At 43.8% G+C, this 27,002-nt stretch overlaps 1 protein-coding gene across 1 annotated transcript in view; it reads left to right on the top strand.

Annotated features, from left to right (window-relative positions):
- LOC124613335 (hemicentin-1-like) overlaps positions 1–27,002 on the top strand; it is a 465,174-nt gene that overhangs the window by 319,504 nt on the left and 118,668 nt on the right. Inside the window, exon 5 of the mRNA XM_047142031.1 lies at positions 16,505–16,708. Coding sequence (XP_046997987.1) covers positions 16,505–16,708 — 204 coding nt within the window. The remainder of the gene's footprint in view (positions 1–16,504; positions 16,709–27,002) is intronic.

The following is a 27,002-nucleotide window of genomic DNA, read 5'->3' as shown; positions in this document are numbered from 1 at the left end:
AAATATAAGGCAAATGTACAATACGTTTAGCACACTCACAGAAACCAGACCTCTCCACAGGAGCGAACTTCAAGAAGATGATGTGCCCGGAATAACCAAGACTAACCCAGTTTTATTGGTGAAATCACACCCCAAAATTAAATCGTCCGTCAACTGCTTGACCAAGACTAATGACAAGGGCCAGGAGAAATCTCCAAACGATATACTCCCTCGGACCCAGCCATGCAGAGGCAACACCTGGCCGCTGGCTCCCTGACATCGGGACCGACCGAAGTTTCGTAAGATGACCATATTCAAGAAACCATTCGAAGGTCAATAGTGAAAGGGAGCTACCAGAGTCAAAAAGAGCACATATCGGTTCCCCACCTACTCGAGAACAAATATAAGGCAAGGGCGTTGATGAGGGAGCAACAACACAGGCACACCAAGATTTAAAGGCTCGATCCCTAAATCACTGCCCAGCCTGGGGTCATTTATTGGCTCTGGATGCGCGAGGTTAAACGCAAGAGCGCACCAAATGAGCCATGCTACTACACCTGAAGCACCGTTGGGGTTCCCTTTCAGCGGCCTCAGCCGATGTAGGCAATCGGGAATTTCGCTTGACAACGCCCGTGGGCTGGCCCTCAACTTCACGAAATATATCGTTCTCAAGCGGCAACGCATATCTCGCTATAACAGCGGCACGGAGCTCTCCACAGGTTGAATGACGGTGACGAAAAACAAAGTGCGACTTATCCGCAGCTTGCATTCCCCTAAGGACAATAGACACCAACTATGGCAAGTCGATCAACAAGGCCCAGGAGGCTGCCTGAACTCTGTCGGCACACTGCTTTAACTCCTCTTTATCCTGCTGCATCTCCAGAATATAACGACACTCAAGCTGTTTCAAAACTCCGGTGGCCAATCTCTGGTTAATGACAAGTTCCCTCAATTGCTGCCATGGCTCGGGATAGGAGGCTCCGCAACTCACCTCTAGCTAACAGGTACAATACCGACAAAACTACTTGGTGTGGAAAGCGAAAGGCAGCAGCATGGTGTTCAAGGTGAACCAACAACTATAGTAAGTCCATCCGTAACTAATTCAAGGTAATACGCCAGAGGAATAGGCGATTTGGCAAGCACTGCTTCTAACTTCGCAAAAGATATAGCAACACCACCTCGGGCTGGCTCCCGGTTCCCCCTTGATATAACAAGTCCCGCTCGTCAGTCCTCTTCATATCCAATTATAAACATTTAAGCGTACACTACAATGCATTACCCAAAGACCCCAATTCGACAGTTAATTTTTTATTATGATCCTCGAAACGCTATCCAATTGGTTAAACGCACTAATTGTGTCCGCACACTGCCCAATTGACTTTCACTTGCCTGAGTGCCTTCCAAACCCAAATGGTGTCCTCAAGGCTCGTAACAGCATTAAACAAAAATTCAAAGGCTGTTTCTGTCTCACCCACCACCTCTTGCGTGACGTCAGCGAGCTGAAGAATGGTGGCACGCAATCAGGCCACTAATTCCGGAACACTGCCCTCAATAGGCTGGAGCCTTATCGCCAACTCACAAACAAGGTGGTCCTTCGTCAACAGGCCGATCCGCAGGCACTGCCTGACCACCATTAAAATAAGTCACGTGAAACAATCAACAACCAAAATAATATCGTGCAACAGACAGAAAAAAATTCAAACTAACAGTAACTGGAATGGCAATATCACAATCGTAACCACACACTGCTACCAGGTTAAATCTGGTTTTGCAGGATAGAGCAGATCAGGTTATGATTGTGGAGGGGACACTTATCAGTTACTGTTAGTTGTTCAAAACACACAGGTATTATTTTCCTAAGTACCACATAATTTCACATTGCCTTAAAATGATCAAAGTAAAACAATACTACTGAAGGCGTAGTTCAGAAAACTTGCAATACCTCCTAGACAGTAGGTCCAAAACCACACCAAAAACGAGATCGACTAAAGGCCTGAACACAAGTTATAAAAATAACTTTAAAGAACACATGCGGTTCAAGGCCTTACATAAAAATAAAATATTTCACAAAAATACTCGGCTGAAGGCCACACACAAAACATTGAGCAAATGAGGGCTTAGGACCTGTATAAAGATGATTTCAGATAGAAAAAAGATTCAAAGCTTTAGTTTTTAAACAGATCAATCTTCAAATTTTAATTTAAGTCAGCTGAAGGCCTTATATTAAAATTGAAGCAGACTAAATTAATAGACGGGTAAAGGCCTCACACAGTACAATAGACTAAAATGAAAATCACAATCTAAAACCAACACAACAATGGTGCTCAGAAGTGTTCCAAGGGTCGGTCTGAGGAGATACCTCTAACGTAAGGTGAGGTGAGACAGTTAGCCAAGAGTAAAGTTATATAATCAGATGGCAACCCGACCAAGGGAAGGCTGAAGAACCGATAAACAACCTAATCAATTCCCTTCCACCCGACGTACAGTACGACAACGGGAAATATCAACCAAGGACGAAGGAAGATACCAGTTGCAGTAAATCTTCAATACTGGCATCTAAAATCAGCCAAGGCACAATAATCACTCTTAATAAATATATGAACAATCAACTAAAAGGCTGTTGAACCTCACACTGTACCAGACAGCATCACCACGGCGAGGAAATCACACTGCTGGAAAACTACGCTAACGACCAGGGGCAGGTAATTGGGGCGTCAACGGCCACAAGACAGAAAAAGACCGCTGGTGCACTTCACTGATAAGTAACAACCAATTTAATAGTTAAAGACCATACAGGAAGATGGCTGCAAAATTTCACCGAATCCAACGCCATACAGCCGGCCGGGGTGGCCGAGCGGTTCTAGCCGCTACAGTCTAGAACAGCACGATCACTACGGTCGCAGGTTCGAATCCTGCCTCGGGCATGGATGTGTGTGCTGTCCTTAGGTTACTTAGGTTTAAGTAGTTCTAAGTTCTAGGGGACTGATGACCTGAGATGTTTAGTTCCATAGTGCTCAGAGCCATTGAAACCATTGAAACCAACACCATACATTGCTGCTAGCTGGAACGTCCCAGGAGGCAACAACCGGCAATGAACAAAGAGATGCCACAGCAGTTGATTTTTCATTACAGGTTAACTAATCACTCAACACCAGTGTCCAGGATCAGCGGGCAACGAACATTGTAGCTCTCACAGCTAGTGCCTCACAATCCGACCGTGTGTGCAAGCTGCCAGCGGTCCCAGCCTAAAAATGCTCCGCGGAGAGTTTTTCGTGCTCTGTCCTAATCGACTGACTGCCACATACACACCACCACACGGAAATATAGCGGTCACACCAAAAATGGTATAGTAGTACTAGTATCGATAAGCGCTGCTGCTGCCACTGACGTAGGGAAGTCAGCACCTCGTTATGGTAGTAACTCAAGGAGAAATAAGACGCCACTCGATTGCGACAAAATGCCAAAGAACAAACGGCATGAGCACGAGCTGGCCACAGCCCAACCGTAATTTGTGAATTCGTTGATTCGTCAGAGGACTTAACACTGTGTGAGGCATCCAAAGTGAAATTATTCCTGGCTCATTCACATAAATTTATTGTCTGAGTAAGGTAGTTCCTATGTAGCTGCTGTGGCAGAGACAGGTTGTACTGTTCGGGTTGTGACCTTAGCTGTATTCACCACACAGTTATAACGCTGATACCAGTGAACACAGTAACATCTCCCAAATTGGCGTGAGTGGTGAATTGCAGCTAAAACAAATATTTCAATATCTTCACTTGTCGCTCGTCTTCGGTTATTACAGCCGCTCCTTCTCAGTCTGCTTAATTCTCGAAAGTGTTACTCAGTACAAAAGAATATAATGGCTGATGGACGAGGGTCTGTCACGACATAATTCATAGCTGCTTCATTGGCGTCGTATCGACATATGGCGAGAATAAGCAGTATGCCACCGTACTCGTTGGATCTGCATGCAGTTTGTTGATTCCGAACTTCCCTGTTTATGGCAGTGGAAGCATACATTCTACAATCTAACCGAACACTACTTGAAACAACGCACCGAGGGAGCTTGATGCTCAGTGACACCAATAAATTTACAACTTGTGACATATCTAAAATAGAATTGAAAGAAATGTGATTTATAATCATTTTTCACAATTGGTTTGAACACATCATCAACGTGACAGTATATACTAACTTTCGATTTAAAACATTGCTGGAAAATAAAATTAAAAAATTAAATGAACTACGTTCATAAGACTAAGAAAAATTAACGTCTCTTACCTTTCTTTATCCAAATTACTGTTCCTTTCACTTATCTCTTTGTAAGTTAGCGAGAAAAACGACTTATCTCAAACACACTGTATATAAGAGTACCTGGCCCATTTAATAGAACCTGAAGGAGGAGGTAACGTTCGGCATGGGAAGCGCAGATGACGCTGTATGTTATACTAACCAGATGGTGTTTATTTGTTTCTTGTATGATACTACTGAATTATTTATAGCTTAATACCGGTGGGCGGTATTTAATCCTATTTTCCATAGTATTTCAACATTTAACAGAGCACGCATATGTAATGGCTCTGAGGCACTGTCGGCGGAACTGGTCTACATTGCCAGCAAGAACGTCCTTCCGTTAATTAGCTGTAATCTATGTCTGTAGCGAGACAATATCATATTAATGTGTTATGCAGACAGTCGAAACGTATATGCAAACATTTTAAGTGTCGTTGCTGTATGAATTAATCCTATGAAAAATTGAACGGGAGCGATTTTTAAAATGTGTTACGCCCAGCAGTATTTGAGAGGTACTTTCGCCTACAGTGATAAAATAATCATGCTCATGAATAATTATCGAGCTGTGTAATATTATTGTTAAACTCTCGTAATATTATCAAACTGAACTGTCTCTGAGGCTGATAACCTATCTGGGAGTACGCACCACGTGTTTGCGCTGATGAGCCTACATTTTATGACTAACTACTTGATAGCTTATTTGTCCGTTTTTGGAACTAATTACATCACTTATTCCGCATATCAGGCACCCCACAGTTTGTTGGTAGGTCTGTGGATGTATGTGACTTTAGATGTCTATGCACATGTCATGTATAGGTTAGGATAGGTTAGGTTAGCCTGTTACACGTGGCGCCGCCGTCGCTCATGAAACCTTCCGATCAATTTTGCATTTCACAGAAGTGCCCGGATACTTTTTATCAGAAAGTGTAATACGTTATTGAGTACATTAGTTCAGAATATTTTACGACCTAGGCCCTAAATGTAGTCTGTACACTCAAGAAGCGAAACATCAGGACTACTGCCCATCGCGACGCAAGATGCCACCTAGCGGGCACGTGACGCGGTAACAAAAGATGTAAGGGTGACGGTGGAAATCGACTTCGAGTTATAGACTCCAGTGTCCAACATCACTATCCTCTGAGGTAGTAACACAATAAACAAAATTATAACCATCGTATATAAGTAATTTCGACTTCGCCTGAGCACTGTCCGAGCATGCTACCGATCTAAATTAGCCTCAGTCGTAGGATATGGCGCGAGAGTTTAAACTCAGAAATTGCTTCTTGTTAATTCAGCTTCATTAGTAAAAAGAGTCCAGCGAAGAGTGCTATTAAGATTAACGGACACCTAATGCACTATTCCAAATGATACATTTTAGTAACTCAAGCTAACTGGATTTTGGAATTTGGATAAAGGAAAGAATATTTTTGGTTAAAGAACGGCCACAAATGGAATTACCAAGGATATTTGAAACTGAGGCCAGTACAAGAAAGTTAGCAGAAGATCGCATACTGCCACTATGGCTCTATGAATGGGGCTCTTCAGGCACCGGAATGAGGACATGTGAATGTCTCAATAAAATCAGGGAGAAACAAAAGATTTCTTCAACCGTCGAGTGGACTGATACGCTACCTGACTGGTCCTGGCCTGTATGCAACGTACCTGGGCAAAATAAAAAAGCAAATGAATAATAGTAGCGCCTGTGGCAATGTGGACACTCCAGTGCAGGCATCGTTGGACAGCGCCATCTACGAACATGCAGCGGGAAAAACATCAGTCGTGAGTTGCAGCAGTGGTAGACGTTTACTCGTATACAAAGTCCTAGCACCACAGAAGGTGAAACTTCCTGGCAGATTAAAACTGTGTGCCGGACCGAGATTCGAACTCAGGACCTTTGCCTTTCGCGGGTTAGTGTTCTGCCATCTTTTCTTTTTCTTTGTTTTTCTGTTGATGTTCTGTATTGTTCGTGGAATTTGTTCGAGGCGGATGTCCGATGACATCCGTTCAGGTTCTTCGTTTATTCATTCACTCTGTTTTTGTAGTTTTTTTTTTATTACAGAGGGTGGCAAACCGTCTGACCGAACACGCTGAGCTACCGTGCCGGCATCCTTCTGAGCTACCCAAGCACGACTCACGCCCCGTCCTCACAGCTTCACTTCGCCAGTACCTCGTCTCCTACCTTACAAACCTCATTCTGGAACACATACGATATTTACTATTCTCCCGCAGTATATAAGTGTTACAGATACACTCGAGTACATTTTTTACAAATATGACCAATGACGTGAGAAACAGAAGAATTATTAGTTTCTCTTGTTTTTAGGGTTACATATCTCAAACGGTAAAAACAGGACCCTTATGGAATGACCTTGTTGCCCTCTCTGTCGGACAGTAAGAGACCACTTTTTCTCAGGAGCGGCGTGAAATTTATGATACATACTAAGGTCTACGGTCCCATCTCTGTCAATGCAGTCAAAAGACACGGCCATTTACGTCAAAAATTTCGATACCCGCAAAGTCACTCATCAAAGCCTACAGGGTACTCTCCGTTGAGTTACAATCGCGAAACCCAACAAGAAGCGAGGTTTCACAGTACAATAAAGGAAAAAAATCCGAAACTTGTTGATTTGTAATTATATCGCGCAGAAATATTTTTTTGCCACGAGCCCAGACCAGCATGAACGAAAGAGTCAGTTTGCTGCATCTTGGACTATTCTGTAAGCGCCGTATCCAGGAAACCAAGGAAGATTTCACAAGGCATTCAACGACACAGCAGTGTGCTGCCATTCAGGCTAGATCAGATACTGTGCACAGGGAGAGAAGACAACTGAAGTCACCGACCATTGGATGAAGCAGTTTTCCTAAAATCTACATTGTGTTGATGCAAGCGACCAAGGAAGTCTGAATTCTAAGACGTTAGGGTGGAACATGTTCAATCTGTATATTGAGCAAGCAGTAGAGGAAACCAAAGAAAAATTAGGAGTAGGTATTAAAATCCATGGAGAAGAAATAAAAACTTTGAGGTTCGCCGATGACATTGTAATTCTGTCAGACACACCAAAGACCTTGGAAGAGCAGTTGAACGAAATGGACAGTGTCTTGAAAGGAGGATATAAGATGATCATCAACAACAGCAAAACGAGGATAGTGGAATGTAGTCGAATTAAGTCGGGTGATGCTGAGGGAATTAGATTAGGAAATGAGACACTTAAAGTAGTAAAGGAGTTTTGCTATTTGGGGAGCAAAATAACTGATGATGATCGAAGTAGAGAGGATATAAAATGTAGACTGGCAATGGCAAGGAAATCGTTTCTGAAGATTAGAAATTTGTTAACATCGAGTATACATTTAAGTGTCAGGAAGTCGTTTCTGAAACTATATGTATGGAGTGTAGTCATGTATGGAAGTGAAACATGAACGATAAATTGTTTGGACAAGAAGAGAATAGAAGCTTTCGAAATGTGGTGCTACAGAAGAATGCTGAAGATTAGATGGGTAGATCACATAACTAATGAGGAGGTAATGAAAGGATTGGGGAGAAGAGGTGTTTGTGGCACAACTTGATTAGAAGAAGGGATCGGATGGTAGGTCATGTTCTGAGGCATCAAGGAATCACCAATTTAGTATTGGAGGGCAGCGTGGAGGGTAAAAATCGTAGAGGGAGACCAAGAGATGAATACACTAAGCAGATTCAGAGGGATGTAGGCTGCAGTACGTACTGGGAGATGAAGAAGCTTGCACAGGATAGAGTAGCATGGAGAGCTGCATCAAACCAGTCTCAGGACTGAAGACCACAACAACAACAACAGGGTGGAACATGGATTCGTTCGTAAAGTGGGAACGAAACTGACTCGACCCCAAGGCCAAGGAATCCAGCAGACAGTACAGTTGACCGGAGCGATACGAGGACGGATCCTGCAACGGACTGGCGCTGCAGTCCGGAACCGCGGGATTGCTACGGTCGCAGGTTCGAATCCTGCCTCGGGCATGGGTGTGTGTGATGTCCTTAGGTTAGTTAGGTTTAAGTAGTTCTAAGTTCTAGGGGACTTATGACCTAAGATGTTGAGTCCCATAGTGCTCAGAGCCATTTGAACCATTTTGAACCTGCAACGGAAATAAATATGAACGGTTTAGATGCACTCCAAGAAATGAGCGTAAATAAAACATTAGCACTAGAGTAGCATTAATAGTGGGTAATTCATTGATTTTTTATGTCTAATTTTTAGTGGTAGTGAATAATTAAATAGGCACAATATTTTCTGTAGAATTAATTTTTTTAAAACTATTTGTGAGTACCAGAAACAAACAATTAATCCATCCATTTATTGCTATCGACAAAAATATGACTATATGGACTATGTTAGCTTTTTAGATAACAGGTTGTTATGTGGAGAACAAGTAAGTAAATGTAATTAGTACGATCTGTGGTTTCGGCTCTTGAGAATGCATGGGCTGCAATTACTTCACTGACATCGCACTGAAAGTGTCCACAGCAGAGTTAAAAGCGTCATAAAGGCTTCAACGTAACAATGTTTTACCAGTATGTCCCGATACATTCAGTCAAATAGTGCATCAGCGTCAGAGGTATTTGGTGCGATCGTAATCACTTTAGTATGCGCAGTACGAATGCAGCCAAATGACGGCAGAGCGTAGGTCATGGTACTCATCTACACAGCTTTGCAGCGCTCCGAAGTTTCAATCGAATTCTAGGCTCTGTGTTTGTCTGTAGCACCGCCAGCACTGTAGATGTTTGACGAAGTTCGACAACAGTACAGATAGCTTCCTTCAGTGTTTAGGATTTTTTGTTAAAATTTATAAAAGAAAAATTTCCGTATCCCAACTTTTAGTGCTTTCAAACAGTTTCAGTAAGTTATTTTGTATATTCTCATTTGTAGAGAGAGAGTAATATTTCATCTTTCGCTTCATTCCCAGATACACACCGTGAAACCAATGCTCTTATTAGTTTATTTTATAGCTTGCCTTTCTACATGCACTATGTGATCAAAAGTATTCCGACACCTGGCTGAAAATGATTTACAAGTTCGAGGTGCCCTCCATAGGTAACGCAGGAATTCAATATGATTTTGGCACACCCTTAGCCTAGATGACTGCAGGTATACTCTCAGTCAGGTGCTGGAAGTTCTCTTGGGGAATGGCAGCCAATTCTTCGCGAAGTCCTGCACTGAGGAAAGGTATTGATGTCGGTCAGTGAGGCCTGGCACGATGTCGGCGTTCCAAAACATCCCAACGGTGTCTCTAGCATTCAGGTCAGGACTCTGTGCAGTCCAGTCCAATACAGGGATGTTATTCTTGTGTAAACACTCTGCCACAGGCCGTGCATTATTAACAGGTCCTCGATTGTGATGAAAGATGCAATCGCCATCCCCAAATCGCTCTTTAACAGTTCGAAGCAAGAAGGTGCTCAAAACGTCAATGTAGGCCTGTGCTGTGACAGTGCCACGCAAAACAACAAGGGGTACCAGTCCCCTCCATGGAAAACACGACCACACAATAACACCACCGCCTCCGAATTTTAATGTTGTCACTACACACGCTGGCAGATGACGTTCACCGGGCATTCGTCATACCCGCACCCTGCCTTCAGATCGCCACATTGTGTACCGCGATTCGTGACTCCACACAACGTTTTTCCACTGTTCAGTAGTCCAATGTTTACGCGCTTTACACCAAACAAGGCATCGTTTGGCATTTACCGGCGTGCTGTGTGGCTTATGAGCAGCCGTTCGACCATGATATCCAAGTTTTCTCACCTCCCGCCAAACTCTTATGGTACTTGCCGTGGATCCTGATGCAGTCTGGAATTAGTGTGTGATGGTCTGGGTAGATGTCTTCCTATTACACATTACGACTCTCTTCAACTGCCGGCGGTCTCTGTCAGTCAACAGACGAGGTCGGCCAGTACGCTCTTTGTCTGTACGTGTCCCTTTACGTTTCCACTTCACTATCACATGGGAAACAGTGGACCTAGGGATGTTTAGGAGAATGGAAATCTCGCGTACAAACGTATGACACAAGTGACACCCAATCACCTGACCACGTTCGAAGTCCGTGAATTCCACGGAGTGCTCCATTCTGCTCTCTCACGGTGTCTACTGACTACTGAGGTCGCTGACATGGAGAACCTGGCAGTACGTGGTAGCACAATGCACCTAATATGAAAAACGTATGGTTTTGGGACTGTCCGGATACCTTTGATCACACAGTGTATAAGCGTAAAGTGCGATTTTGTGCTTCAGCCTACGGATTTAAACGGCATGTCTCCTAATAAAATGTTTTCGGACAATACGCATGTTTGTATATTTTAAAGTAAATCAGAAGCGAAGAAACCGCACAAATTAAGGAACAAGAGTAGCTATGAAAGGCACTCATGATTTGAGGATGGGATAAGACAATCGCTATCGATCAAACAAGACGCATAGAAGAAGAGAGTTTTAGGAGGTGCCTGGTTGGCGTGAAGTGCAGCGCTGACCACTGGAATCCGCTAGTGTATGACCAAAGTAATGTAAGGCTCACATACACACACGATAAAAAGAAGTGTGCTAATACTTCAGTCGGTTGATAATGAATGTAGGCCATTTACCGAATAAGCGTATGCGACATTCCCTGCTCGCGCGAAAAAAATAGTGTTGGGATGCGCGGAATTCCGATTACCATTAGGATCGCCGGACATAAACGACAATGCCGCCAGCAACAGCCGCGTGAAACGATCATGGCGTGGCAGCAGAGAAGCGACGCAGAATGCAAATTCGTGTTTCATTACATGCTGGTGTTTCCTGAGGAAACATAAAAACAAAACCGTATAATCAGAAAAACGCCAGTTATTCTTGGACACAGTTTCAACTTATTTTATAGTCATCATTTTTTGTTGTGACTTAGTGACGTCTACTTAGGAATATGCGTAGCCAAACTTTCCATCTGAACACAATTGGTAAATTATACAGCGTGGTAATCTGTCCTACGCAACTGAGATGTACTAGTATCACCAAGAATTTTCTGTTCGTGGATTTAATGTAAAGTAAAGCAACAATTCAATTGCTTGGTATCGGTTGTACACAAGTACGCCTCCTGTCATTAGACTTCTTAGCAGTTATCCGAGGTGAACGAGAGAAGTAATTAGACGGTAATAATGCGAGTGATATGGCAACGCTGTGTTGCTCTACTTGTGGAGCCTGGAGTTTTCATTCGTTCCAGATGCTCAGTCCGAGTTTCAGCTCCTTACATCCAAGCTGTGTTTTTGTTGCGTGTTATGGAAATGGAACAGAGCAATTTAGAGTAAGATGCACTCACGTTTTGTTTTAAACTTCGGGTATCCGTGAGTGCGACGTTTGGAATTGGGAACACTCCTTATCTAGAGAAGAAGTTTTCCGCTGGCACAAATCATTTTTGGAAGATCGAGAACTCGTTGAAGAAGAACCTTGCTCAGGGAGATATTCAGCTTCAAAAATCAACTAATTGTCAAATGTGTCCGTGCTTTTGTGAGATCAGACCAACGGTTAACAATACGAATGATGAGTTACATGTTACACATTTCACCGAACATAAATTTTTGACCAAAGTTTTGCACATGCGAAAGGTTTGTGCCAAAGTGGTGAAGAAAAACCTCATTGAGAAGGACAGGTCGAATAAACATGTGCGTTGATCTTTCTCAGAAGATTTCCACTGATCATGAATGGTTCACAAGCGTTGAATCCTGAATCTTCGAGTACAATCCTCAGACGAAGCGGCAAAGCGACAGGAGTGGCACACTGCGACACCTCCTCTACTGGAAAAAGCTCGAGTGAGAAAATAGAAGATCAAGACAATTTTGGTTTGCTTTTTCGGCAGTAGGGCTATCGTGCACAAAGAACGTGTTTCTCCGGGACAAAGTGTCAACTAAATGTTTTACGAAGACGTCTTCGAAAGGCTCAGAGAGAGAATGGATCAAGTGAGACCTGTCTCTGCAGACAAGTGGATGGTGCATCATGACAACGCCTAGTTTTACACAGCCTGTTCCATCGCGGGATTTTTGACCTCAAAAAGCATTTTGTGATTCCACAGACATCTTCCCCCCCCCCCCCCCCCCCCACCGCCCTCCCCCCTATTCACCTGACCTGATTCCTTGTCGCTTTTTTCTTTATCCGAAACTGAGAAAGTCTTAAAAGGGTGTCATTTTGGGACTCAGGAGAACATCCAAACGAAAGTGAGTGACATGATAAATGCCCCACCAGTCCTACTGTGGCTAGTTTCTCTCGGTTTTTCCTTCAATAGCTCATTTATACTTAATGTCTAATGAAATAAGAATTTAGTAATACATTCAGGGTGTTCCACAGCTGAAAGTCTAAGTTGCAGCGATTTCAGGTTATGAGAGAGGTTACGGAACTGTTAAACATTTTTCATATGTTATTTACCATACATACATAAAATATAGTATTTTTTATCTTCTTCCTTCTCAGTAACGAAATGCCCAAAAAATTCACCCGTGCAACCAAATGTTAGTGGAGCGGTCGCGAATCTCATACCTGAGGGGGTAGGCATGTTCAAACCTAGAAATATTCTTGTTCTCTCTGATATTTACGACACTAGTAGCACAAACTGCTATAGCTTCATTCCAAAAAGCGCAGTAGATACCGATATCTCTATGGTCAATGAAATTATTCCTGAAGAGCATACGTTGTTTGGTGGTCAATACCTTGAAATTAATCTGGGTGAAAAAAGAACTGTGGTGTCTCAAAAGGTGTCGATAATACATGATGTGAATATCGTACCAAAATCTCCGACAGCGTAAATTCCGGCGTCCCGTACATATAACTTCATTTTAGGTTGCACAAAGCTACACCATAAATCCATCGTCTTATGCTCTGGTTACTACAGCATCTGTATGTATACAGTGGGTCAAAGGTAAAAAAAGCATGCAGATGTATCCTTGAAAACGGAAACCTGAGCATCAAGAGACTGACGCATCGTGTCCAAAAATAAATTGTATTTATTTGTGGGTGTGGCCTAAGATTAGAGAGACATGAGTCTGAATTACTGCTGACATTGTTGCATCATATACGATGAAAGATGTTAACGAAGTTGTAAGTACATTCATAAATAATCGGTCCAACCGTGCCAAAAGTGTGGCGAATTTAGGGGTAAGGTAAAACTGAGCCAAGAATTTCTGATGGAAATGTGGAGCAGGACATATGAGAAATAGTATGTACCAACATCTGAATCCGAAGCGTAGACGAACTGTGGTAAGATTATTTTATATTATTTTTTGTTCAATAGTGAATGATCGGGCTCTGGCAGAAGACGTAAATCTCTTGCAATAAGAATGCTTAGTTTTGTGACGGAAGACATAAATTACTTGCGTCAGGAATCGTTTGAAAGATTTCAAATGATACATTTTATGCATAACCCTCCTACTGACTTGATCGCATTGGATGTAAAGGGTGTACATAAAGTCCGGGAACACTTTCAAGCCGGCCGTAGTGGCCGTGCGGTTCTAGGCGCTACAGTCTGGAGCCGAGCGACCGATACGGTCACAGGTTCGAATCCTGCCTCGGGCATGGATGTGTGTGATGTCCTTAGAGTTAGTTAGGTTTAAGTAGTTCTAAGTTCTAGGGGACTGATGACCTCAGAAGTTAAGTCCCATAGTGCTCAGAGCCATTTGAACCATTTTTGCGAACACTTTCAATTATTTATTGCACAAGAACTAAACTTTTATTTTAATTTTTTTTTATTTTTTTTTACAAACATTCGATATGCGGACTATGTGACCCGGCAGACGTCAATGCGGTAAACGAATTCTTGCCATTCCCGTCGCAGCATAGCATCGTCGACTGTTGCAGTCGTTTCCCGTACTCTATCCCGGAGGTCTGCTACATCACGTGGTAGAGGCGGTAGATACACCAGATCTTCAGTGTGTCCCACAGAAAAATGTCACATCGGGTGATCGAGGAGGCCATTTCATGAAACAGCTGGCCCATCTGTAGCACGGCGATCCATCAGTGCGGCAGCTCCGTGTTCAGATACCCATGAACCTCACGATGAAAATGGGGTGGAGCCCCATCTTGCTGAAAGATGAACGGAGAGTTCGATTACATTTGAAGCATCAGCCATTGCTGCAACATGTCCGAGTAGGAATATCCAGTGACTGTGCTCTCGGTGAAGAAGAATAGCCCCTAGAGTTTTCAACGGGACAAGGCACAATAACATTTACCTTTGGGGAATCACGCTGAAATTCAATGCATTCGTGTGGACCCTTTGTACCCCAGATTCGACAATTATGCCTATTCAAGTTCCCATTAGTGTGAAAAGTGACGTCGTCGCTAAAAATTAAGCGATTAGCAATGCCATCCCCATCCTCATTCAATTATTGCAACTGCGTACAAAACTCAAAACGCTTGTCTTTGTCGTCGTCATTGAGCTTCTGCACTATCTCCAGTTTCAATGGTTAGCTTCTGTCGCAGGACTTTCCACATTGTCATTGGAGCCATTTCGAGTTCACGGGATGCACGACGCAGCCATTTCTTTGGGATCCTTAGGAATATCTTTCGTATGCGCTCCATTCACTTCACTCACACCGGGACGTCCGCTTCTCTTTGGCGGGCACAAGCAATCCGTCGTAACCAATTTGTTGTGCCAGTGGTAGATGGCCTTCGTTATTGGTGGCTTCTTACCGCACTTGGCTCCAAACATCCATTGAACAGCTGTAGCACAATTGTTTTTGTCTAACTCGAAGACACAGAAAGCTCGCTCCGCAATTGAACTCGCCATGTTTGTGACTCGGACTTACCATCGCAAATTACCAAACACGCTGTGGAGGTATACATGAAAAAAAAAACTTTTATAGTTTCTCTTCAAAATGACATTTGTATGATATCTGTACAATGTTTGTTTCTTGAGCAATAAAAAATTGAATGTGTTCCTGAGCTTTACGTACTCCGTGTATTTACAGCAGTTTACCGGTTTCGACTATTTTGAATCATCATGATGACTAAAAGATCCAGAAAAGACCATTAAAATCGAATGCAAGTATTAAATAAAAGAATGATAAAAATATTTCCAGTGTCCTGTTAGAAAAGTAAAACTTTGAAGAGTTATCTAACAGCCGTCATGATCATTTGCAATCAACTAGGGTGCTCGATCATAAGGTTTCAGAAGTATTTTGTAAATATGGCGCCAAGTATTTATAAGAAAGCCTTTCATATGATGGTTGTTCATTATGGTATCTATGTTTCTAAACTTATATTCCTCACAAGCGGCTTCAAATCAAATAGCGTACCTGTGGAGTATCGTCTCAGTTGTGCGACTAGATTCGTGATTTCCTATATGAAGATCACATTTCATAGTACTGGACTGGAAGCCACCGTGTGAGACAGATGTGGCATCTATCGTTTTTCCTATGGATGCAGGTCCGAATCTAAGTCTAGGGGACTGATGACCTCAGATGTTAACTCCCATAGTGCTTAGAGCCATTTGAACCTGCTGTCCCAAGCCTATGTAAACAATTTACGTGACAATCTGATCAGACGTCTTAGAGTATATGTTTGATAGTTTCGAGGTTGTTGTTATGTTTGTCTGGGAACATGTTGTTGGGGCAGTTTCATTTTGTTTATCTTGAGCTATTGGAGTGTGGAGGCCCCAGTCTTCACCCGACCATTCTGAGTTACGTTTCTCGTATGCAGCTTAAAGTTCTCGAAGCAGGTGCCAGAACGCTTCCCAATACGAGGCCATCGCCGACCACCTGCCACATCCTTGTCAAACTAGACCTGTAAGTATATAGGCCTAAATTTACATATATGTCAGGTATTTAATATTTGTTGTTCTCAATAAATGTCTAATATCGATGTAAAAGTATATATATATATATATATATATATATATATATATATATATATTAGTCGGTTCTTTTGTAGTACTACAAAATATATATTTTTGCTACCAGCAAAAGAACAAACGAACCGACTAAGAATTGCTTACTTTTACTACAAGTTACAAACATACTTTTAAGCTGAAACATTCCTGTACCTATGACAGACTCTGGACTATATAGTCTCTGACAGAAACCTGTCGCTCATTAAAGAACAAATGAAGCAGCAACTTATGTTATTGGATGATGTCGTTTCTACAACTAATCAGTATGATTTGATCTCACCTTCAGATGTTGCAGCTTGGCATCATATTATGGAGCAATTTTACAGCAGCATGTCACCATCCAAAAGGCCTACACGTTGCTTTTTGACAGGGAGGCCACCGCCAGAAATCCGCTGGTGGCGGGGCGAGCGGCTGCTGGAGTCCAGGGAGCTTCCAGCGGGGCCGCGCATCCGCGAGAGGCTGCTGCTGCTGCCGCGCCTCTCCAGGGCCGACCTGCACGCCACGCTCACCTGCCAGGCCGTCAACAGCAACCTCACACTCCCCGCCGAGGCCAGAGTTTCGCTGGACATTAACTGTGAGTCTCTCCGTCGCCCACTGGTGCCACATGTACACTAATGTGACAGTATCTAAACAGGTTTATCAAAACCCAAGGGCGAAAGTAGCTTCCGCATGGTGTGTGGTTGCTAAATACCCTGTGTTTATAATGGAAGTGCAGCTACGCACGGAGGTCCATTGTGGGCTGCGATTATCGTACGAGAGCGGTTTTCCACATCCTACTAGGTGAATACAGGGCTGGTCCCCACGTCCCGCCTCAGTTACACGACTCGCCGACATTTGAAACACATTCGCGCTATTTCACGATCTGCACTAGACGTAGACAGCTGGGGTACATTAATACCGTCCCGGGGGGTACGTGGTGGCCGCAGGAAGAGCATCTTGTCACCCCCTTAACATTAACATGACAAATCCGGTTAATCATGGACGACCCTGCGTCACCGCGGGACAAGGCGCAAGCAATAGAAAGTATCTACCAAGTTTAGCGGCCGTACTATAACTATAAGCCGGCCGAGGTGGCCGCTACGGTCGCAAGTTCGAATCCTGCCTCGGACATGGGTGTGTGTGATGTCCTTAGGTTAGTTAGGTTTAAGTAGTTCTAAGTTCTAGGGGTCTGATGACCTCAGAAGTTAAGTCCCATAGTGCTCAGAGTTATTTGAACCATTTTTTTACTATAACTATAGCACGCACTGAACCACTGGTAGCAGGTGCGCTACAACCACCCAGTACCATAAATCGACGATACTGGGCCACACATAGGAAGAACTACGACAGTGTAGTGCAGGAAATAACTGAAGGAAATACACAAATAGATGATCAGAAAGGGAGCTTTCATTCAAATAAAATAACATTGAAGTCATAGCGATTTATGATGGTCGTACGGACATTCCTGTAGACAGCACATTGTCTGATCACGATGAACGTCAATGCTTGCCCTCCAACATGCTACCATGATGGTTACAGAGGTGATAAGTTCTGTTTGTGAGGTGCACCATTCCTGTTCCTCAAGCAACGCGGCTGATTGTCGATAGTGCACGTGGCTGTGCTAGAATACGTCTCCCCAAAGCATACCATATGTGATCAATGCGATCTTGAGTCGGGGGACTGGCAGGTAAGGTCCATTCGCTAAACATCCTCTCCTCCCAAAACCTCCTCCAGCTGTTCATTCGACGCAGTCACTCAGCGGTGTTCGTCAAAATGAAGTCAGGGCCAAATGCACCGGTGGCAAAACACACATGTGGAAGATATACGATGTCATAATAACGTTGACGGTCCAGTGTACAGTATTCAAAGATTTGGAAGTCAGTTACACGTGCATTGTAACAGCTGGACCATCAAAACGTTAATGTTCGACAATCCCGAACGTACGCTGAAATGATGGGAGGGGAATACGCAGTGCACCCAGAAATATTGTCAAACATAGTCGTTTCGGACGACCAGTTGTTGGCCGACCAGGTGTTGTGGTAGGAGGAGGCACTCATGTAACATTCCCTAAGCGCAAAACGACGTAGCAGTGACTTCATGTACGAAATGTAGGAAGTAATGTAGGAAGTATTTTGGAGTATATTACTGTAGAAGCTCATTCTAGAACGTGGTACAAATTGAAAGAAAAGTTAGTTTAGCTATGACCATATGCGTGAAGACTGATTTGAAAACGTAGTGATTCAGGAGGGACAGAGATTAAGAACTGTTCTTGCCATGCTGAGACAGACATTCTTCCTGTATCACATTCCTGTGAAATACACTACACACTATCATTTGTCAGCGACTGTGCCCCATCTCCTAGAACCCTTCGTCGACGGGATGTTAAATCATGAATTACGGCTCCGTCTTCGGCCCACGAGTGGCCTATAGTGACCATCCGACCGCCGTGTCATCGTCAGTGGAGGATGCGGGTAGGAGGGGCATGGGGTCAGCACACCGCTCTCCCGGTCGTAGTATGGTGTTCTTGACCGAAGCCGCTACAGTTCGGCCGAGTAGCTCCTCAATTGGCGTCACGAGGGTGAATGCATCCCGAAAAATGGCAACAGCGCATGGCGGCCCTGATGGGCTTGAATTACGGCTATAGTTTAGAAAAACAGAATGAAAAAGAAAGGTTTGCCTTTCCATCAACTGAAGCATAAAAAAGACTTAAAACATATATTAGTGGGAGTGAATGAGAACTTGATCCTCACCACGACCGATCCACTTCTGCTAGGCCTTGACGATAGGACATTGTCGAGTAGCGCTAACGAAAACTATGAAAACTGAAATCAGTTATCCCTTTTCCTACGAATAATAGACCCTAGCGTTATTCAGGTTCATTTGTTCCCTTGTAAATAAAGTAATCGGTGAATGTTCTTAGGCAATTTTACTTCTCATTACCGTGCATACCTTCCACTTATATTAAATCCTGTGTACTTTACTAGATTAACCAATATGAATCCATATTGTGCATTTTCAACTTCTCGCGGCGTAATGAATAATCCATTAAATTTCGGGCATGCAGCCCCGCAAATAATATTTCCTCCGCTGGTATTTCGGCCGCTTATCGTCCGGCCATCCTCAGAGTAAGTCACAAGGTTGACGACAAGACGCCAAACGCGGCCTTATATGCTCCACCGCGGCGGTACTGCGCATGCGAGTCACAGATGCTGGTTGGCGGCAGAGAGATACGTTTACACATGTGCCACCTGTGGCGAAGGCGTACAGACATTCAATTCGCTTATCAATGTATGATCGGCGGCGGTGAGACCATGACGACTTCTCTGCAGTTTAATTACCCCAAGAGCCGGATTCCACGCTTTGTCCAAATTAAAACCATTATCTCTATTTATTAAATTATTGGGTAATCTAATCTCTATAGCTTCCCTGAAAACAGATTCCCATAAAGAGGAGGTGGATGTTAAAATCTTCACATCACTGTAATTCATGGAATGCCCTGAATCAATGCAATGTTCGGCCACAGCTGACTTGCCTGGCTGTAATAAATCGAAGATACGCACTCTTATTACAGTAAGTATGAAATTGAAAAATAATCCAATGCTACTCGGAACTGAACTCTCGAACTCAGATATTCTGACAGAAAACGCAACCGAATTCACTAAATGTACGGCACATTCACTGAAGGATGTTGTTCATGGTGTCTGATCTGAAGACTGGAAATTCTGAGGTAGATGAAAACACTACACTTTATCTTCTAAACATCTGTAAGTAGTACAAACTCAAAAACTGGTTTCTTAATTTGTAGCAGTGGGTACGTAATTTACACCGCTCTTATAAACTATGTACTTGAGCTTAAGGTATGAACTAACTGAACTTTAAGGAAATGTTCCATACTTCAGTTCTTATACCATTATTTGCAGGTATCGCAATTTAACTTTTTCTCTCGTTTCGACACCCCTACACAGTTTTCATGAAGTCACATTTCTCCTTTTATGCATCTCATCATTTCTTCCATTTGATCTTCTTCCCACAACAGTCTACACGCTTCTTCTGTTTTAGGAATGGATGACTGTTGCAGCTTCCTCACAGTCCCAAAACATTTCCTTTTGCCAGGTGGAGCTTTAATTGTACACTTTTCTCATCGGTTATCTCTTTTCTGTGTTATAATGGATTGCTCCTCAGATGGCAGATTCCTTGGCTAGGCCTTGGAAGTTTTGTTTCGGCGATTTTTCTTCTATGGATACCTTCAGCCCACATTTTGCTTGCCACAGCTTCCTCCACGGTATTGAAATTATGGGGCAATCCATTTCCTGGAGCAATGTCGAACCCAGCTTTTCTTACGTCAGACATGCTTAAGGTAAACAACATGCCTTCAAATGTAAGAAATGCTCTTCCCTTTCGGTTTCAATTTCGGTGGAAAAAAGATCGTAAAGCCAAAAGTTCTTATACACCATTTCGATTTATCTTTTTTTTTATTTTCAGCGTGACTATCAATTGTTGGCTTGGATACGTTTTATATGTATACACTTTCATTTAATCCATGCCATTTAGATTTACTGTTATAGCTATACGCAATTTGAATGTGCTCCTGTTTTCATAACGCTTTTTTCCTGCCATACTGTAATGCAAATTAACTACACATAGGTGACAGAAGATATGGGCTAGCGATACGCACATATACAGATGGCAATAGTATCGCGTACACAAGGTATAGAAGGGCAGTGCATTGGCGGAGCTGTCATTTGCTGTTAGGTGTTTAGCTGGAAAGGTTTCCGACGTCACTGTGGCCACGCGGCAGGAATTAACAGACCTTAAACGCGGAATGGCACTAGGAGCTTGAGGCATGGGGAATTCTGTTTCCGAAATCATTTGGGAATTCAGTATTCTGAGATCCACAGCGTCAAGAGTGTGCTGAGAATACCAAATTTCTGATACTGCCTCTCACCACGGACAAAGTAGTGGCTGACGGCCTTGTCTTAAAGACCGAGAGTAGTGGCGTTTGCATGGAGTTGTCAGTGATAACAGACAAGCAACAATGAATGAAATAGCTCCAGAAATCAATGTGGGACGTACGACGAACGTACCCATTAAGACAGGGCGGCGAAATTTGGTGTTAACGGTTTGTGGCGGCAGACACACGACATCGCCTTCAACGCCTATCCTGGGCTCATGACGATGTCGGTTGGACCCTAGACGACCGTAAAACCATGACCTGGACAGATGATTCCTATTTCTGTTGGTAAGAGGTGATGGCAGGGTTCGAACGAGGCGCAAGACCTTACGTAACCATGACCCCAAGCAGTCAACAAAACACAGTGCAAGCTGCTGGCGGCTCCGTAATGGTATTTACTTCGAATGGACTAGGTCCTGAACCGATCATTGACTGGAAATAGTTATGTCCAGTTATTGAAGAGCATCTGCAGCCATTCATGATCATTTTGAGACTGTCAACAAGGCACTGTGGAAGCTTCTGGTGGCTCCATAATGGTGTTGGCTGTGTTTTCATCGAATGGACTGGGCCTTGAACATATCGCTGACTGGAAATAGTTATGTCCGGCTACTTGGAGACCATCTGCAACCATTCATGAACATTTCCTCGAACAACAGTTGTTCTCGATTTGTTTGAAGATCTTTCTGGACACTTATTTCTTTAGGACTATATGAAAGCCGAGGTGTATTCTATCTCCCTTGACTCGGAGGTGGAAATGGTTACAAGAATTCTTGCATCGGCCGCACAAATACAGAACACACCACGCATTTGTCGTGAACACAGGACTCCCTGGCACGTTGATACCGGCTGTGCGCTGAGATTATTGGTGGTCATTTTGAACATTCTTTATAATGTAATAGTGATCATAACAGTAAAGTAATGGAAAACATTTAACAGTAGTTTGTTCACAATCACACACAATGACCACCTGTGTAGACTCAGTGCTCAGTACTTCAACAAAATGTGCTTCCGATGCATGGTTGATGTACTGAAAAATTCTGTGCCCAAAATAATAGGGATGATACAGGAGACAAAAACGAATATAATTCGTAGAGCATCCACAGATCAGAAACGCATTTTGTGAAGTACTGAGTACACAATTGGTAATCGTGTGTGATTGTGAAATGTTATTATCACTGTTACATTACAATGAATGTTCAAAATGACCACCATTAATCTCAGCCCACAGCAGGTATTAACGTAGCAGGGAGTCCTGTGTTAACGACAAACGCGTAGTGTGTTCTCTATTTGCGTAGCCGCTGCCAGAGTTCTTGTAACCAGTTCCACATCCGAGTCAAGAGAGACAGAATACACGTCGGCTTTCATGTAGCCCTAAAGAAATAAGTCTTACTGTATTTGTTCTGGGGGCCTTGCACGTCAATGTTTTCCCCATTGTAGGGCATCACGTAGCCACTGCAACTGTTATGCAGGCACCTGTGTCTCTCGTAAGAACCATTTGGCGCATTCCTTCAGGTGGTCATTGTGTGTGATTGTGAATAAACCGCTATTTTATTTTCACTATATGACACAATATACACGATACCAGTTACTGAAAGGTTCATTACTAGACCTGGCCTCATTGTTGGAATGTTCTACTGAGCGATTAGTGTCAACACGCACCAGCAGCATGCGAAGGGCAAGCAAACATCAAGTGACCAAGAGAGAAGAAGTACCGAAACACACCACAGCAAACGAAACCTTGAAAGAAGTAGGCAAAGCGGGAAAGCTGCTCAACCTACGTATCAGCGAGACCAGAAATCCTCGATAAGTCACTACGCTTACGTCACTACGACTACATTAACTGAACTAGTATGTACTAAAGTTACTGAACCGGTTTATTCCAGTAGGCATCTCAATAATGAAAGCAGCTGCGAGTCACGTACATGTAGTTACTAAGTGTGCCGTGGAACAGGCACTGTTCCTCCTGCAGTCCTGACTGTCGTCCCCGTGTAGCCTCGTCCGGACGGACAGTGGTGGAGCAGGGGTAGTCGTGAACTGCTGGCGCGGCCGGCTGCGTTATTGAGTTAGAAGTTGGCCGCACTGCTGCCGTTAGCCACAGAGGCGACGCCACGTCCCGAGCGAGACCGGGACTTCCCCGGGCATCACGCTCGGTGGCGGCAGTTTGCGCGCCCGCCCAGCAGCTCTGCACCCCTGCTGATAAACGGCGGAGACTTCGCCTCAAGTTGCGCCATTACTGCCCCCCGAATTACGTCCGTCCTTGATGCTTTTCGCTGGCGAAGCACAGCTATAAAGCGTTCATTCTATTCAAAGGCACTTTTATTCCAAGAAAATGGCCTCTTCGGAAAGCCAAAGTCGTTGTGCTATAGTCAAGAACCACACGGCGCCATTCTTTATGGACTCCAAAACGTTTAGCGAAGCTTAGCGACCGTCCGTAGTACCTACATATGAGAATCTCAGCAAAGACTGAGTTCTGCTTTGTGATAAACCCCACCAACGCTGAGACACACCAGTAAGAAAGTAACCCACTACAGCGTCCTCCTGAAATGAAAAGTTTTTCAATAACTATTTCATTAGCAATTGCCTACCTAGGTTCTTTCCCCTCACTCAGCCGGCCGAGGTGGTCGTGTGGTTCTAGGAGCTCCAGTCCGGAACCGCGGGACTGCTGCAGTCGCAGGTTCGAATCCTGCATCCGGCATGGATGTGTGTGATGTCCTTAGGTTAGTTAGGTTTAAGTAGTTCTAAGTGCTAGGGGACTGATGACTTAGGATGATAAGTCCCATAGTGCCTAGAGCCATTTGAACCATCCCCTCACTCAGACCGGGTGAGCTTTTTGATATAAAGACCATAGTAGACACAAGGTCCTCATCAGACCACCCATGGCGTGCAGTCGTCAGACATGTTACCGAAGTAGGTGTGAGATATTAAAACATATGAAACACTTATACGTCACACCTACTTGGAAGCGTTCTTGGTTACTGCGACCCATGTGATGGCATGTCGATGGCATTTGATACCGAAACCAGGTTGTCAGTAGACAAAATAAAATACTGACTGTGGACTAAAGCAGTTGATTTTCCAACTTTGAGAACATTCTCTCATTCTATCCGCTAACTGCTCAGCGTTTAATACTGTAATTCCTGTTACTTTTTCATTGATGATGATTTTGGATATGGGACGCTCAATAGCTTGGTCATCAAAACCCTTACAAAGGGTCAGCGTGCCATCGTTCTATGTGTATATACGCGTGTGGGCGCACGTGCGCGATGGAGAGGGAATGGGATGGGGCGACAAAGAAGGATGTTCCCACAGCCAGAGTTCCTTATAATGCATTAAAGTCCATCTCCCCTCTCCAGCACTTAAGGGATGAGACATTTTCTGACAGGGAGATCTTACAGTTGCAATCAGCGCACATTTACGCATCCTCGTTCTTTTAAAATTCACTATAACACTCTCATCTTCATGTTGTGAAAGCATTTTCCTTTTCAAAATAATAAAAATGCTAAATCTACTTTATGGCTGACTTCTCTCTATTCTTCTGATATTGATTTCTGCATGAAGATAGGTTTAACATACGACCGAACCCTTCTAAAACGTACGTTGCCCAAGGATTAAAATGTCTGTGGTTGATTTTATTTTGTCGTAGACTAATTAGATTCAATTTCTATTGACTATTGGGAACTCCTCCACGGCACTTCGTGTTTCTCTACTGAAGGACGGCATTAGACGGTCAACTCACTCTGTGAAGGAATGGCCGCCACTGAGTATAGCAGGCTCAGTTATTCTTTGGAGCTTACTTAGGCCATACATGTTGATTTCAGTATAACGCAGTCATACTGGTGTATAACATCACGATAAGCTGACACCTGGTGGCATTCATTTGTAGGTGACTTCTGATTTAACGTTCAGTTTATACGCAATAAAAAATGTTTTGCATCACCGCGGTTCCCAGAACTCCTGAAGATAGACGTTGACTGTGGATATCGTATCGCAGACACAGTCCCTTTGACCTGAGACGGCCCTAAACCCGCCCAATGTAAAAAACCATACATAAGCAGCGCTTAGTAGACGGAAGGAGTCCGACAGCCGATGAGTTCCAGTCATTCCACCAGGAAGGTGGTACACAACTCGTGTTGTCTGTAGTTAAACCATGCCTGGACGGTCAATAACGCAGTTTGCTCGCATCCGATTTGTTACTTTGTGCCAGGAAGTGCTCTCAACAAGTTCAATGTCGAGGTGTCTCGGAGTGAACCAGAGCGATGTTGCTCGGACATGGAGGAGACACAGAGAGACAGGAATTTTCGATGATATGCCTCGCTCAGGCCGCCCAAGGCCTACTACTGCAGTGGATGACCGCTACCTACGGACTATGGCGCGGAGGAACCCTGACAGCAACGCCCCATGTTGAATAATGCTTTTCGTGCAGCCACAGGATGTCGTGTTACGACTCAAACTGTGCGCAATAAGCTGCATGATGACAACTTCAATCCCGTTGCCCAAGGCGAGGTCCATCTCTACAACCACGACAGTATGCAGTGCGGTACAGATGGGCCAAAAAAAAAAAAAGCCAAATGGACCGCTCAGGATTGGTATCACGTTCTCTTCACCGATGAGTGCCATATATGCCTTCAACCAGACAATCGTCAGAGACGTGTTTGGGAGCAATCCGGACCGGCTGAGCGCCTTAGACACACTGTCCATCGAGTGCAGCAAGGTGGAGGTTTCCTGCTCTTTTCGGGTTGCATTATGTGGTGACGACGTATGCCACTGGTGATAATGGAAGGCGCCGTAACGTCTGTACCGTACGTGACTGCCATCCTTCGACCGATAGTGCAACAATGTCGGCAGAGTATTGGCGGGGCATTCGACTTCATGGACGACAGTTCGTGCCGCCATCAGCACATCTTGTGAATGACTCTCTTCAGGATAACGACATCGCTCGCCTACAGTGACCAGTATGATCTCCAGACATGAACTCTATCGAACATGCCTGGGTTAAATTGAAAAGGGCTGTTTATGGACAACGTGACCCAGCAATCACTATGAGGGATCTACGCCGAATCGCCGTTGAGGAGTAGGAAAATCTGGACCAACAGTGCCTTGATAAACTTCTGGATTGTAAGCCACGACGAACACAGCGATGCATCAATGCAAGAGGACGTGCTACTGGGTATTAGAGGTACCCGTGTGTACAGCAATCCTTACCACCACCTCTGAAGGCATCGCTGTATGGTGGTACAATACACAATGCGTGGTTTTCATGCGCAGTAAAAAGGGCGGAAATGATGTTAATGTTGATCTCTATTCCAATTTTCTGTATAGGTTCTGGAACTATCGGAACCCAGGTGATGCAAAACGTTTTTTGATGTGTGTATTTATCTTAGCCGTGGTATTAAAATTCAGTAAAACATTCTCGATTACGACATATGTTTATTATAGTCGACAACCTGTTTTAATTAAGACAGTAATCACTGCAGTACAAAATTATTCGTACATATTCAAAGGGATTTGTATACAGAGATACGATACATGGCTAAATCATCTGGAGTAGAATCTACATTATTAACAAAATAAGCCATTGTATTCATGATGGTACTGGCGGCGGTAGACGGAGCAAGATCTGTAAGAACAGGGAAGTGAATTGTCGGATAAGACAGCATTATTAAAGAATATATTCACTAGTGGACGAAATTAAGAGATGGGTACCATTTTGCCACATTTATCAGAGGAAACCAAACAAGACTGGGACCGTGAATGCAATATGCAAACAATTTGGCGCTGGCGTAGCTGAGATAAGGTTACGAATTCGTGTTGGCCGCCCGACACCAGCGGGACGGATAAAAATCTGCGCAATTACGTCCGTTGCGAATGACAGTAGTGTCTGCTTTCGCTTTATTTTCGTTTTTTCAGTGAAATACGTACACATCATCGCTTAGATGAC

Source organism: Schistocerca americana, chromosome 4 (genome assembly GCF_021461395.2).
Source record: "Schistocerca americana isolate TAMUIC-IGC-003095 chromosome 4, iqSchAmer2.1, whole genome shotgun sequence".
Classification (NCBI taxonomy): Eukaryota; Metazoa; Arthropoda; class Insecta; order Orthoptera; family Acrididae; genus Schistocerca; species Schistocerca americana.
Note: the sequence above shows the minus strand (reverse complement) of the source record. Positions and strands in the feature narration are given on the sequence as shown.